This window comes from Oryx dammah, unplaced genomic scaffold, assembly GCF_014754425.2.
Source record: "Oryx dammah isolate SB20612 unplaced genomic scaffold, SCBI_Odam_1.1 HiC_scaffold_18, whole genome shotgun sequence".
NCBI classification, from domain to species: domain Eukaryota; kingdom Metazoa; phylum Chordata; class Mammalia; order Artiodactyla; family Bovidae; genus Oryx; species Oryx dammah.
The window spans coordinates 61,129,691-61,145,436 of NW_024070202.1; the positions used below are offsets into that span (position 1 = coordinate 61,129,691).

The 15,746-nt window shown below is 37.0% G+C and overlaps 1 protein-coding gene across 5 annotated transcripts in view; it reads right to left on the reverse strand.

Moving 5' to 3' along the window:
- Positions 1-7,590: 7,590 nt before the first annotated feature.
- The window catches only part of ANLN (anillin actin binding protein), a 53,227-nt gene continuing 45,071 nt past the window's right edge, over positions 7,591-15,746 (reverse strand). For all 5 annotated transcript variants that reach the window (XM_040260186.1, XM_040260184.1, XM_040260185.1 and 2 more), the window contains 2 exons: positions 11,489-11,661; positions 7,591-8,908 (listed from right to left, as the gene is read on the reverse strand). In XM_040260186.1, coding sequence (XP_040116120.1) covers positions 8,785-8,908; positions 11,489-11,661 — 297 coding nt within the window. In that variant the 3' untranslated portion in view covers positions 7,591-8,784. The remainder of the gene's footprint in view (positions 8,909-11,488; positions 11,662-15,746) is intronic.

Below are 15,746 nucleotides of genomic sequence, written 5' to 3' on the forward strand. Positions count from 1 at the left end.
AACAAACCTGTTCTTTGCTCCAGAGGCAGATACTTTTTCTTCCAAGAATTTCCACTATACAACATCTGAGAGAAGACTGTCTAGAACTAACTTGCAAGGGAAGTACAAGTTGTGTGGAAATGCAAGAGAACCATGGAAAACTGTCTGCCAGGTGGGCAGGAGGAATGACAGAAGGCAGGTTTGAAGAGAAAATCTCAAGAGAAGACTCTGGGCAAAAGAGAAAATGTATTCCAAGCCTCAACAAGACGTGAGGTTCAGATCATAACAGTAGTTACCACTGTTACAAACAGATGGAGCACCTTTCTGCTCCCAGGTGGCTCTGCACCCTAAGGTCTGGCTTTATTTCTCAAGCTGTATGATGCTGGCAGCTAGAAGGATGGAACATTGAAGTACAAAGGACACAAGCCAAGTGTCTCCAGAATAGTCCCCAAAGCTGCAACAAACGTTATACTTACATCGCATTGGCCAGAACTCAAGTCTCATGGCCATTATAACCTTCAGGGGAAGCTGGGAAGTGTAGTCTTTATTCTGAGCAGCTACATGCCATTCTTTGAGCTCTATCACTACATAAAGAGGGGATCACTACAGTCTCTGTCATACCTTTCAAGGCATCTTCCAAAACAAGGACATTTGCTACCCCAAAGAAACTCTGGGCCACTGCTAAAATACATTTTTTAAACTTTGCATGCTAGAATTCTGTGTGAACACCCTTAGATCTCCTAATGTTATCTGCTAATTTTTTAGGAGAATTATGTAAGTGTGATTTATGCCAGACCATATATGAATGGATAAAGAGGTCCGGTACATACATACAATGGAATATTACTTGGCCATAAAAAGAAACACATTTGAGTCAGTTCTAGTGAGGTGGATGAACCTAGAGCCTATTATAGAGAGTAAAGTAAGTCAGAAAGAGAAAAACAAATATTGTATATTAATGCATATATACGGAATCTAGAAAGATGGTACTGATGGACCGATTTGCAGGGCAGCAATGGAGACACTGACATAGAACAGACTTGTGGACACAGCAGGGGGAGGAGAGGGTGGGATGAACTGAGAGAGTAGCTTTGAAACAGGAACATCACCTTATGTAAAATAGACAGCCAGTAGGACTTTGCTGTCTGACACAGGGAGCTCAAATCTGTTGCTCTGTGACAACCTGAAGGGGTGGCAGGTGGGAGGGAGCTTCCAGAGGGAAGGGACAGATGTATTCCTATGGCTAACTCATATGTATGGCAGAAACCAACACAATATTGTAAAGCAAATTATCCTCCAATTAAAAATAAATTTTAAAAATTAGCAATCAATTTTAATTGGTTTAATGCAATTCATTTGGTAGACACATATCGAGCACCAACTGTGAATCACACACCAGGTTCTGTGTGATCATCACCTCACTTAAGGATCAGTAAGTTTCCGTTAAGAGGCTGAAGCTGCATGCCCCAAGGTCAAGCTCTATAAAGGATTTTTACATCACAAAACCTTCAGAGTTTTGTTTCCGCTTTACAAACCAGGAAGCCAGAGGCTCAGAGTAAAAAAGTAGTTTGAAAAAAATCCCCAGTGGCTCAGTGGTAAAGAGTCTACATGCAATGCAGGAGATAAAGGAGACAGTGGGTTTGATCCTGGGTTGGGAAGATCTGCTAAAGGAGGGGATGGCAATCCACTCCAGTATTCTTGCCTGGCGAATCCCATGGGCAGAGGAACCTGGGGTCACAAAGAGTTAGACGTGACTAAAGCAACTGAGCAGAGCATGCAAGCATAAAATTAGGCTATAGAAAAGTAGTGTACACTTAAGTTTCTTTCTTTTCTTTCCTAACTTGGTGTTCTGTGCCAAGGTGTTTTCTTCCATTACTCTATTCCTTCCTGAACAGACTAGCCAAAAAGTAGATAAATGATTTGATCAGTTTGTTTTTCCTTTGGTTTTTATTCTCAGAAGATTTCTTATATAAGATTTCCTACATTTCTAAATGTTTTCATTTCACTGGGGCAATTAAAGCTATGGTGACTCTTTCTCATCAGCTTTAACATTGAGCTTTGACTTACACTACATTGTTAGGGGCTTCATATTATTTTAAGATTACATTACAAATTTCCACAACAATTTGTAACTAGGAGATGGGAAGATGTTCTCTCTACAATGTTATTTTAAATGCACTGTGGGAGGTGGAGTCAAGCAAACTGAAACTTGCCTATCAGTCCCAGGGGGCTCATAACACTTCCAAGAACTGAGCAAAATAATAGGTAATATGGAGCATCTAAGTAATCCCATAAAATTACTATGCCATCTAAGTTTTCATCTTACCAGTCTGGAGTCTCCTGCTTTGTTAAACCTCATTTACTACGCCTAAACCTCTGAATTTTGTGAAGTACTTATTTTTTAAATGACTTCACTCACATGAAAATCTAACTTGTGGAAGAAAGCAGATTAAGTCCATTTTCCACTTTTATAGAAGTAAAAGTTGTTTTAACTTCTCACGGAAGTCTTAAAAAAAAAAAAAAACAAGAAAAAGATGTTATATTGAGTGGAGGCAATTCTAAAGCTGTATCATTACTGTTATTTTCTCTATGACAAAACTTCAATAAATGCCGTAAAATGTTATTTGTTGCCAAGAGAATTTCTAGACATCTTTAAATTCCCAGCAACTTCTAACTTCTGTTCTGACAAGAACAGAAATCTTGGTGTTGGGAAGGCAGCTAGCCTAATCAGATTTATATCTGCCTCTGTCTAGACCTTCTTGGGCAGCTAATTCCACAATAAACAATCACTGCCACTTATTAGGAATTTACTTTGCCTTTTTACTGGTCTGAGGCCTTAATATCTATTGTCTTATTTAATGCTCCCAATGGATTATGTTGTAGGTACTAGAATATTCAATTTGTAGCTGAAGAATGCTCAGCTAGTAAAGGAACCGAGTGTAGATGCAGCTACATATAAACAAACATTAATCTCCCTAACATATAAATTTACAAATCAAATAATAAGGATAACTGAAATGTGGGCAAACAGTGTAAATACAGAATTCACAAATGAAGCAATGCATAGGACTAACACATGAAAAGATATTGAAACTCACTTGAATCTATCAAAATTGCCTAAGTGATTTAAAAACTTCATCAGTTTTTTGGGACACTTCTTAATAGAATTAATCAAAGAAAAAAGTTATTCCATAATAGAAAGGACTGTTTAAATTAACATCATTAAAGCCCACTTGAAGTGCCTGAGAACTCTGGAAATTACAGACTGCTAAAACTCTCAGTGGAACCAAGATGGAGTAGATACATTTCTTCCTATTCCACCCTGTAAGTACGGTCAAAGCCCTGGGCATTGTATGTAAAACAAACACCAGAAGGCTCTGAGAGGTGAAAAGAAAAGGGTAGCCCATCTGGAGAACTCGAGACCCAAAGAACAACATGATGGTGAGTTCTCTGGACTTTTGTGTGATATATTCTGGACTGGGTGCTGGAGAAGCTGGCAACCCAGAGGGGCCAATGGCAGCAAGAAAAGCCCAAGAAAAACCAGTTCTCTCTCTAGCTGAAGGACCAGAAAAGAGACAGTCTAGCAAGATAGAAAACTTTTAGACAACTATCACCCTATCCCAGTCAAACACTACAGAAAAAAGCATGGTCCCACCACCACCCATGCAAAGGCCTGCTAGGGAGCTGAGACTTCAACGCTTGAACAGCTTTAACAAGACACACTTACTGTGTCATAGAGTCTATGTCATTTTCTTGGTGTGTAAAAACCTCCCAAAACTAAAAGAAAAGGGACAATTCAAACAGCCGTTTTTCTGGACTCTCAAGGCAAAATAACAAATCCTTTCTGCAGCTATTCTGCAACTCAGGTGGCTCTCCTATCTCTGCTTTCAAAAAAAAAAGGAGTTAGCTCTAAAAAAGCAAAGCTACTAGCAGTTGCTGTAAATGAGAGGCAACTGGGAAATATATAATAAAATATATTGTATTGTATTATATTGTATTAATACAATATATAAGATAATAATAATACAACCCAGGGAGGGACTGAGCCAGTTTACCAGATAAAGGGTGTGTGACCTGAGTCCCCTGATTCTCTATTAGGGACATTAGTTAAGAATAGAAATCCAAGCACACAGACCCAAACTGAGACTCCTCTTGGAACAGTCAGGAGCAGGCAATGGAGAAGGAATGTCTTCCTGTTGGCTTCAGCATCAGACTGCTGCCCTCCTCAGGCCAGTCTCCCACAGGGCACTTGCTCCACACCCAGGAACCCCAGTGTAACCAATGTGTTCCATCGCCACGGATGAGGCTGCATTTATCCCGATGGCTCCCACATTTATTTTTTATTTTAGTTTTTTGGTTTAACGACACTTGTGACAATCTGAAAACTAAGGGAACTGTAAACTGATCGTCCTGGTTTTACTGAGATCTGATGATTACTGACATTTTCCTAGTTAGTCCTTAGTAACTCATGTCAATCAGTTTTTTCAGTTAACTTTTATAGGAATCTTTGCAGATTCTCCACTTGCAAGATCTTTAAAGTGGATCTACTATTTTCTCCCCATTTTTAAAGCAATTAGCCCACTGCCAAAAGGTTTTAGCAATTTAAAGTTGGAACTGCCTTTCTGGGATCTAATTCCATGGACCCGTGGACACAGCTGAGACGGCAACAGCAGCGCTAGGTGATTCCTCGCGAGGGCAGGACCAGTGCTTCTGGGTTGCTGTCTCTATGGGAATAGTGGGCTTTGGGCACCTTCCACACCAGACTCACTATCATTCAGAACCTGAGTAATGCCTATGCAAAAAGCCGACAGGGATTCCTACAGGTTTAAGGGCTTAAATCTCAAACTTTGATTCTATGTGTTGAGAAATGGGAGTGAACTAAAAGGGCAAGCAATAAAACAAATGACCATATCAAATAACCATAGACTCCCAACGCCACTCCACTCCTGTGGCCAGTGATCAAAACCGATCAGAGTAACTGGAGAGGAGAGGAAGCCTAAGGATCAGGGAATTCACAGCATTATGTGAATTCCCCAGCATTATGTGAATTCCCCAGCAAGATGTATAAATCGCTCGTATTTACATTGTTTTTATGGAACTAGGGGAATAGAACTGATTATCTGTTTTAGAAATGTAAGCTATTGTTCACCTCTAATTTTTCATCTGACAAAATGAGCAGCTTAAATTCCATGAAACAAACATCTTTGTAAAGCCTATGTAAAAAAAAGAGAAAATGAAGGAGTTAGAAGTAGTGGCAGGGCCTGCGGCTGGTCCCTGAAAATGGGAGAGGGGCATACATGCTTTTAGGGTTCAGACTCTTTTTATGATATAAACTGTTAGGGTTTAGAGACTCTGCTATAGTTAGTCATGCTCCAGCTTCATGTTGAAACAGTTGTGGAATTTTCCACATTGCAGTTGCCTCAGCCTTCACGTGGCTCCCAGCAGCCAGCATATTTCACAAAAGAGGAGTAAATCCTACAGATCACTCCAAAGTCGCGTCCAGTCCTACATGACTGCGTAGTTTGGGTGCTCCAATTCTTCATTACTTAGTCACAAAGTTCCCATGAACAGGAGACTGCTGGGATGGGGTCTAAACTCCACTTATCATCTTGGTTCTGTGACGCTTCATCCTGCTTCACAAATTCATCCTCCACCATCTCTTAAATTCCTTTTTACCACTATCCTCAGGTCTTCCCTCACCTTTGACTCTTCCCCATCAGTGTAGTAACAAATATCCCTCCTCAACATTTCCCCACCTAACTGCTGTCTCATTGTGCCTTTCCCTTCTCAATCCAATACCCTGTAGTCTTTACTCAGTCTTCCACTCAAAGTTTCATTCTGAGTTCAAATTTTAAAGTGTTTACAAGTGCATGAACATGAACAAAATGAAAATATTTTCATTGTAAATAAATCAAATATTCTAGAAATAGAGTCAAAAGTCAAAGCATTTCTCCATCCTGCACTAACTACCCCCAACCTCTTTCCATTGCACTTTTCCATATAAAATTTGGTGTGGTTCCTTCCCCACTTTCATCTGGGTATTTGTGTATTTGTATGTTACATATACAGTTTCATGTTGCAGGGCATATCCTTTTTCCCCATAAGATGTTCTGAAAAGTTATATCAATATACATATACATGGTTTCCTTTTCTTCTTGTAGAAAGGGTGTGCCATGATTTCTTCCTATTTCCAATTTTCTTCCTTTTTTATCTCAATTTTTCCTCTTTAAAAACAGTATAGTAAGGATCATCCTTTTATGTGTCTGCTCACCTGAAAGTTCATCTGAAGAGAGTGGGGAGGAAGGAGTTAAAGTATCTGGGGTTCTGGGAAAGAAAGAAGGCAGGTGACACATAAATTTCTTGCAAATGTGCTGAAAATGACCTCCTGGCTGGTAAGACTAATGATATTTGCTAGATCTCTTATCTATGGAATGCTCTTAGTAGGATGTGGCTGGTTAAGAATTGCTTATGGTAAACAGAATTTATGGATTCATGAGGCAAGACTTCTGAGAGTCACACCAGCTATATAACTATATAGGGCACAAAATGGACATGTTGCCTTGCCTCCAGGCTCCCTGCTGTGCTTGATGTCTCACGAATCTCATGAGCGGTCTTATCTATTACTTGTTCAAAGCAGGAATGAAAGGTCCAGGAGGTATGCAGGATTTTTCAGATTTCTTGCTTAGCCAGTGCCTTGATCACTCGTGTTCTTGAAATTATGAATAAAGCTCTATATGGATAAGATCTCTGATGCATGAAGTATGATCTGACATACTGATCCTGTGTGTTAGCACACAGATTACTGGAGGATGCCAGGCTGTCATCCAAGAAGGTTGTAGCAGTTTCCATTCTCACCAAGAGTACAGGTTTCTTAGCAACACTGAGTAGTTCCAACAATCTGAGGGCCAATAACCCACTGGCATTTAATGTGTGTTTTTGCTTATTAGTATCATTTTTATATTTTGTTGGTTCTTTGGATTTGTGTGTGTGCATTTTCTACTAGTGATATTTGACTCCTTTTTAGGATAAATTTTTTCTTATTAACTTGAGAAATATCACAGTGTAATAATAAAGTATGTGGATTCTGGGTTCAAATCCTGGCTTGCCACTTGCTATCAAGCATGTTGCCTTACCTAAGTTCTAGTTTCCTCATTCAATGCCTATTTCATACAGTCACATGAAGATTATACGAGATAATGTATGTGAAACACCAAGAATATCTCCTGGTACATAGTAAATGTTCAAATGATGATAGCCAATCAAAGAAGCTCTTTATATATTTTGTGTAGTACTTCTTGGATTATCAAATATGTTGTGAATATTTTCATCCTCCATCTCCTCAGATGTGTATCCAAGTACCATATTCTATCAAACTGACTCATAAATGGATCCTTCACCTACCTCCTCACTCAACAGGGACTCTAAGAACACACAATGAGCTAAGCACTGGGCTAGAGGTAAAAAGATGGTGAAATATCCTCACGAAGTCAGTACAACTCCCTGAGGGAGCCTACAGCCTGGAATGCAGAGCAGTTGTACAGCACAATTTAATAGTATTTCTTAAATAGCTAATTCCTTAGGTCATTTGCAAGTATTTATTTAGGTAGGAGATCATAAAATATAGTTTTATAATATACACAAGAAAAAACACATTTGAATGAATACAAAATAAAATGACAGGAGGTGACAGAATTTAGTGTTTATAAATGAGCCCATCAATAACCAACAATTCAAAGAAGAAGTTGAAAGTGTACTTAAAGTTGAGCCTGTGGTTTACATTTATAATCTTTTAAAAGTGAAAAAAAAAAAGGCATTAGGCTTTTAAACGTAATACATGACTTAACAGTTTTTCAAGTGATTTTCATAATGGGTTTCTAGACACCATCATATATGGATATGAAAAAAAAAGACAAGAATTTAGGCAAGCAAAGTATTAGTCCATAGCAGCTTGGTGAGGTTTACTTTTCTTACATAAGGAGTCTTCAAATTTACATTTATTCTTATTACAGGAGCAGAAAGAAGTAATTTGCCAGGTATATTTGAGGAGCCTGTAAGCTATATAGCAAAAAGTTATTTTTAAAAGCCTGTATTCCATGGAAATGTGCATCACACAGCATCTATAGTAACTGAGTAAACATAAACCATGTGATTAAGTCTTCTAAATAAAACATTCAACCCCCAAATCTCACACAATATCCCCCATGTCCTCATGTCTTATTTGACAGCAGCCATAAGCTTCAAACTAATATGCATTTGCTATTTTTAAAAGGTTCTTACCTCCATTACTAAAAATGTTTCTGCAAAGTCCCTTAGAATTTTTTTCAGTGCTCTAGAAACAAGATATATCATGATCAGTAAATGACCTCAATCTCCAGAAAAAAAGTACTCAGGCTAGAGAAAGAATGGTCAAGTCGGACGTTTCTGTCTCCAATTGTGGAAGATCTTTCTACTTTGAGACCCACAGCTCTAAGGAGACAATTCAAAATTCCTTACCTTAAAATAAATGCTTTATCATGAATAACTGAATAATTAGTTATCTAGGAAAATGAGGCTTTTAAATTAAAATTTAGCAAAATTGACTATAATAAATTTTTTTCTACTAATCATTTATGAATAACACAAGTGAAATCCGGTGAAGTTTTACATACAAAAGATATAAATACTGCATAATATGTAGTGAATGAATATTGGCACATACCCTTTTGTATTTAAAGCCTAAAAAGCAACCAGCAAATCTGATGTTCTTAAGATACACTTATGACATAGGTCAGAAAACCTCTATATGACATGGAAATGTCCCACAGTTTAAGGCTTTCCAATAGGTTTATAGCAAGCATCAGGTTGCCAGAGGCGAATATCAACGAGAACTTGATTGAGTTTTTGCATCCAGAGATCCCGTTCTTCCTTGGTATCTGCAGATAGCCAGTTCCTACAGGAACAAACAAAAATATCAGGATCCCTTCCCCTATTCCATACCTCCAAGTACTCTTACTGTGGGGTGAAGTGAGGGGAGCCTGAACAGTGAAAGGAGTAACTCTTCGCCCTGTTTTAATGGATGCCAAATTAGGAATATATAGTAAAGTGTTTCTCCAATCATAATAAAAGAAAATCATCTTGCAGATTGGTTAGCTGAGCCATAACTCACACCAATCACATTTAGAAAATGATGGAACTTCACATCAAAGACAGTAACTAATCTTGCACAGGTGATATGACTGCACAATTTGCTGGTGCCAAGACAGTCACTGAGGGTGGGTGGGTCACTTCTTAGAAGAACAAGCACACCACAGACTTAAATATGGGGACCAGCCCTCTAGATCCCTCCAGGAGCTCCACAGACTTATGGACTTTCTCCTGGCCTTACAGATAATACTATTTTATACTGTCTCTTTTTTTTTTCGCCACTGTTAGTAGAGCAGAGTATTTACAATAAGTGATCTAAAGATCCTAAGATTTTGTCTATCCTAATCTCTCTGTTCACACCAGGAATCTCTTCTTTACATCCATATTCAGTTAAAAGTTGAACAGTTGATGGGGCAGGCGAAGGTGGGGCAAAGGGAAATTTCCTAAGTCACAAGCCAGACCATTCTTCTAGACTACAGCCAGGTGTATTATACTTCTACATCTTTATAATTTCTCCACATTGGTACTAGTAATGGTATAAGCATGAATAAGCTGTGAGTTGATCATCTATTAGTAAATGGAGGGAACACATTTACAATAAAGATAGCGACCATTTGTTGAGCTCATTCTGTGTGTATGACAATATGCTAAGTAATCTACTCATTAACCTTTACTGTCACTCTGTGGAGTTTATTCTTCTCTTACGACACAGGAGATTTCAGAGAGCCAGCAAAGTTAAATACCTTGCCATAGTCACATTTGGTAAGTCACTGAGTCGGGATTTAAACCTACATCAGTCAGTCACTGAGTCGGGATTTAAACCTAGGTCTGTTGACCTCTCAGTGTTCAACTGCACAATATTGCTTTCCATGTGATAAAGCATTTCTAATTCAAATGTTTAATCTATATTTCAAAGTAGGCACTACTGATCAGATGATAAATACTGTGCATTGAAGGAGGGAAATATAGCAAGGTTGGTTTGTAGAAATAAAAGTGTGACACATTAAATTTAGATAAAAGGCATAGGTCAGAAAGGCCCTGGGGAGAAAGAGATAAATAAGGCAAAGGAGAACGTATAACTGTAAATGTATATACTCTGCAAAAGGTATGATCAAAAAGTGAAATAAGTTTTTAAGAAGTCACCAAGCAAAGCTAAAAGACTCAGTCAGTCAAGACTGAATTGAGAATGGGCCTCTCTCAAATGCTTGGTCCACTCAAATTATGATAATGTTATAATGAGAAAAATTACATGCAAGTGAAATACAGCATAATTAGAGCAATATGTGATATAACTATTTCCACCACAGGAGAAGGTAGAAGGAGAAATCTGGGAAGGTTTATGTAACAAGTAAACGAAGATTTTATGAAAAATGTGAGTAATGTTTAAAAGGGCCATGGTGGTCAGGAAGTACTTGGGGACTGAATTTTGTTTGGTTTCCTCACTGACTATGGCCACAGACAGGGTAGCTACTAAAGAAAGTGACTATAAATCCAATTTGCCTCTCCTATCTGAGGTCACTGCTACACAGAAGACCCCCAGAGGAAAGGAGTGGATGAGCTGAATGAACTAAATTAACCTAAAAGCAATCTAGACATCAAGAATTCCCATAGAACGGGTCCCCTTTCTCTCTGTTTTAAAACAAAATGGTGGTATTGGGGCAACTTTGTTCTATTTTAATAGAGTGTCTCTTGGCTAAGCTATCTGACATTTCCACAACAGAAACTCACGGAGCCAGTTCTACCCATCTCCCTGTCTGCATTATTCAGCTACAATCTGATTAACAGAGATTTTGTCAAATTCTAACTTTTGTCCCTAATCACAAGTTTTTACATTGAAGTTGGTCTGCAAGCTTCTCTTGGGCATTCAAGCAAAAGAATCTTAGGCTCTTACCAATAAGTTCTTGCATCTTATACTTAACTTTAGGGTTAACAATAACTGACACCAACAGTAGTTTATTCTATCCATCACCAACCAGAAATTTTCAGAGTAGAGTGAAGTACTTTGGGAAGGTACTTTGGTACTTTGGGAAGGGACAAGCAGGGATGTGTCAAATCTCTTTAAATAATACTTGACTTATCAAGTACACATGAAATCTTCAAACTTAACACAAAGAATATTAGCTAACTGCCCCGAAAATGGCAAAACTGTTAAGTATGCTGGAAAACATGATAAACTAAGACATAAGTTGAATGCTGTGTTTTTGTTAGCTATATTAATTTTGTTATTATATTCCTCTCTTACTGATGTGTATGTGTTTTGTCTTCTCATTCTTAAATCGTACCGTCTTCAAAGACAAAGACCATCTCTGATATTTCTCACAGTGGTAAGGAAATAGTGGGCAATCAATTACTTAGTTGACAGAAACATTTATAGCCCAATACATACTTGGTTACACAGAGTGTGTCCCTGCATTGGCTGACCAGAGTCTCTCGGTCATCTTCTCTTTGTGGTCGAACAGTAATTAATTCTAAAGTGTTGCGTCTTGCACAAAATTCTCTGTTGACTGGTTCTATCTGCCGACTGGTACAATTGGCCAAATTTAATCTTCCTATGGGATTCTTTAAAACAAATTTTTAAAAAATATGATTAGTAGAAAATAAATAAGACCATTTAAGTCAGTAAGCACTGAGCAGTATTCAACTTGATCCCAACTTAAAATAAGAAAATCATTAATTTAAAAGTTAAAACTTAATTACACTGTATTTAGAGAAACATATTTAATATTTATGATTATTTCTTGCTGGATAGAAAAATAGAAACCAACAATGTCAAATGGTCATCTTAGCCAGCTTAAAAAACAAACCATTTGTTATAGAAAACTTAAAATAGATACAAAATAAAAAGAACAGCATAATAAGCTTCCATGTACCCATTAATCAGTTCTAACAAATAGAAACAAACATTCAACCCTTTTTGTCTTGAACCCTCTTACTTCTTCCCTTCCTACAAATAGAAACCTAGACATAGTATTTCATCCATAAATATTTTTTACGTATCTCTAAAAGATCAGGCCAAACTACTGCCTTGGACTTTTAGAAGCCATGTCATTCCTACAGTATGAGAGTCCAAAAAAAAAAAAAATACTGTGAGACTAAATGGTGCTGAAAAATGGGAAAGGGGACAAGTATGGGCCCAAACAATTATTTATTTATTTAAATTTATCTTTGGCTGTACTGGGTTTTGGTTCCTATGCACGGGCTTTCTCTAGTTGTAGCAAGCAGGGGCTACTCTCTCATTGTGGTGCATGACCTTCTCATTGCAGTGGTTTCTCTTGCTGTAGAGCACAAGCTCTAGGTGCAGGGGCTTCAGTAGTTGCAACATGTGGGCTCAGTAACTGAGGCACATAGGCTTAGCTGCCTGCAGCATATGCAGTCATCCCGGACCAGGGATTGAGCCCATGTCCCCTACATTGGCAGGCAGATTCTTAACCAGGGAAGTCCTGGGTCCAAACAATTTAGAAACTGCCAATAAAAGTGTCAAATGTATTAGTAATTTTAAAAAGAAATTAGAATGAAATATACCATTTAAAAACATTAGACTGACCAAGTCTGAAAAGAATAGTAATAACCAATGTTGATTGGTTGGGGGTAACAAATTCCTATACATTGCTAGTGAAAGCATAAAATGGTCTATTACTGGTAGACAATTTAATAACAGTGATCAAAAAACATTCTAAATGAACATACAACTTCACCTAAAAGAAATTTATCCTAAGTAAATATATAGGTACACAAAGATGTTTATATAGGTACTGCTGTTGTTTAGTCGCTAAGTCATGTCTGACTCTTTTGCGGCCCCATGGACTAGAGCCTGCCAGGCTCCTCTGTCCATGGGATTTCCTAGGCAAGAATACTGGAGTTGCCATTTCCTTCTCCAAGGGATCTTCCTGTCTCCTGCACTGGCAGGCAAATTCTTTACCACTGAGCTACTGGGGAGCTCTTATATAGGTGTAATTGCTGTTTCTTCATAATGCAGAAAAGATGGAAACAAATAAAATGACAGTAATAGGGGACTATTTAAAACAAATAATAACATTATGTTTTCAGCAAGTATGGGAAACTAAGTAGTCTGAGAGTCCTGCCATAACCCCCCAAATGCTAGATAACTGAAGCTGCAAGGCAGCAAAAGAAACCTTCATAGGCCAAAATTAATGAGGAAGAGAGTGCAAAATGGTAGGCTAGCCTGAAACCTGGCTTCCTTGGGCTCCTAGCAAATTTACCAATGCTAGGAACTGGCAACTTTGACTCACAGATTATATGATATAATATGAAATGTGATATTTGCTTTAAAATACCTTAGCAAACCAATGAGAACAAATGTGTGCTGTGGAGGATAAATGAAACAAGGAATTTCTATCTTACTAATTTCTCTTTTTTGGGGTACATTTCAATTATAAAAAGTTAAATATATAGGTACATCTATTTCTCTGTGTGTGTGTGTGTGTGTAAGTAAAAGAATAAATACACTATTGAATAAAAACACAACTTAGGAGAGTTATCTTACCAGGCATAAAGATTTATTTTAAAGCTATGGTAATTGAGTATGAGAGATACAGACCAAAGAAAACAGAATAGAAAGCCTAAATATAGACCCACATATAAAACTATACCTCGATACATGCCAGAAACAGCATATGGATGAGTGGGGAAAGAATGGATCATCCCATGATGCTGGCACAATGGGGTTTCCAGACTGGGGGGTGGGAGGGATCAACTCCAGGTAAATTAAATGTTACACATAAATCTTTATAATTTTTAGAAGTCATAAGGAAGTATATTCTTTATGACTATAGAGTAGAGATGGTTTTCTTAACTAAGACACAAAAAAGCAAACAATAAAGTAATAAACTGATAGATTTGTCTTAGATTAAAACTTCTGTTTACGAAAAGATACTATAAGGATAAATTAAAGCATATGCCAAGCAAAAGACGAGAAAAACAAGTGGCCAAAACACATAAGAAAAGATGCTTGCTCAATGCTCAGTCAAGGAAAATTAAAATAAAAACACAGTAAAATAACATTTCACACCTATCACATTCAGAGTTTAAAAGGCTGAAACAACAAATGTTGCTGGGATGTGGAACACTGAGAACTCCTGGTGGGAACAGAACGTTATACAACCAATTTCAACATTCACCGGACAAAATCTAGCTAAACTGAAGACATGCAAAACCCTACAAACCAGAGGTTCTGCTGCTAGATACAAACTCGAGAAAGAGCTCTGATCCAGCTTGGTGCTCTGTGATGACCCAGATGGGTGGGATGGGGGTTAGGGGTGGAAGGGAGGTCCAAGAGGGAGGGGTGATAAGTATACATGTAGCTGATTCTCTTTATTGTACAGCAGAGACTAACACAACACTGCAAAGCAATTATACGCCAGTTTAAATAAAGAAAGAGCACTGATCCATATAGTTAAGTCATAGCAGAGCTGTTTATAACAAAGACAATTTGAAATAATCAATGCCCATAAATAAGAGAAGTGTATAAATTGATTGTGATGCATTCTTATAATGGAGTATTTCAGTACAGAGAAAGATGGGTAAAGCTCTGCAAACTAGAGCTACATACATGCTACACACACCAGCCAACACTAATTTCACAAATCATGTTGATTCAAACATGCAAGTTGCAAAACACTATATACAGTGTGATACTATTTGTAAAATGTTTCAAAATATGCAATTGCAATAATACACTGCTTATATATATCACATATAAAAAAATTTAAAGAAATACATGGGAAAAAAATAATTTTAGGATAGGGGTTATCTCTATGAAGGAGAGAAAATTATATAAGGAGTTTCAACTGGACTGATAATATAGAGGCTGGTGGAAATTATGTTTTTTTTTTGAATGTTCCAAATATTTCACAATAAATTTTAAAATAAAATTCTACATGGCTATAATGTAATACATACAGTTATCTAATGCAATGTCATAGATGTATTTTTACCTATGTGGAAAGATATCAGGACACTCATTATCAAGTAAAAATCAAATTAAAAAAGACATGATATTTTCTGTTAAAAAAAGATTCATAAATGGATATATAATTATTATTATTATATATTATATATTTAAAAAATTTAGAAGGATATACAACCAAAAAGTGAACAGTAGTTATCTTTTATAGATGAGTTTACTTTATAATTCTGCTTATTTCTATTTTCCAGTCTTTGGATAATAAATTACCACACTTGGACAATAACATTAAATTTTTTTAAAATAAGATGCAATGTATTACATAAAATTCTATTATCAAATTTTAGAGACAAACTAAAATCACAATATTCCTATGGTGGTTTTCCATTTCTGTTTTATCCCAAATTTAGGTAAATCAATTGTTAATAAAATACACAAGTGAATTTAACATATTTCTGACTAAAAATCAATTTAAAAATATTATAAAACATTCTAGAAAAAGAAAAGAAAAATATATGCCTTAAAGTATTTAAAGAATGGTCAAATCACAGGGAATGAACAAGATATAAAGTTGTTACACAAATACACACACACACACACTCACTCACTCACTACATTTTAATGGCTTAGTAAATAAACCTGAGTGCAGAGTTTGGGTGGCTTATGGCCACAGGGAACACCTGTATAAAATATTACCTGAAAGTGAGTCAGGGCTTTCACC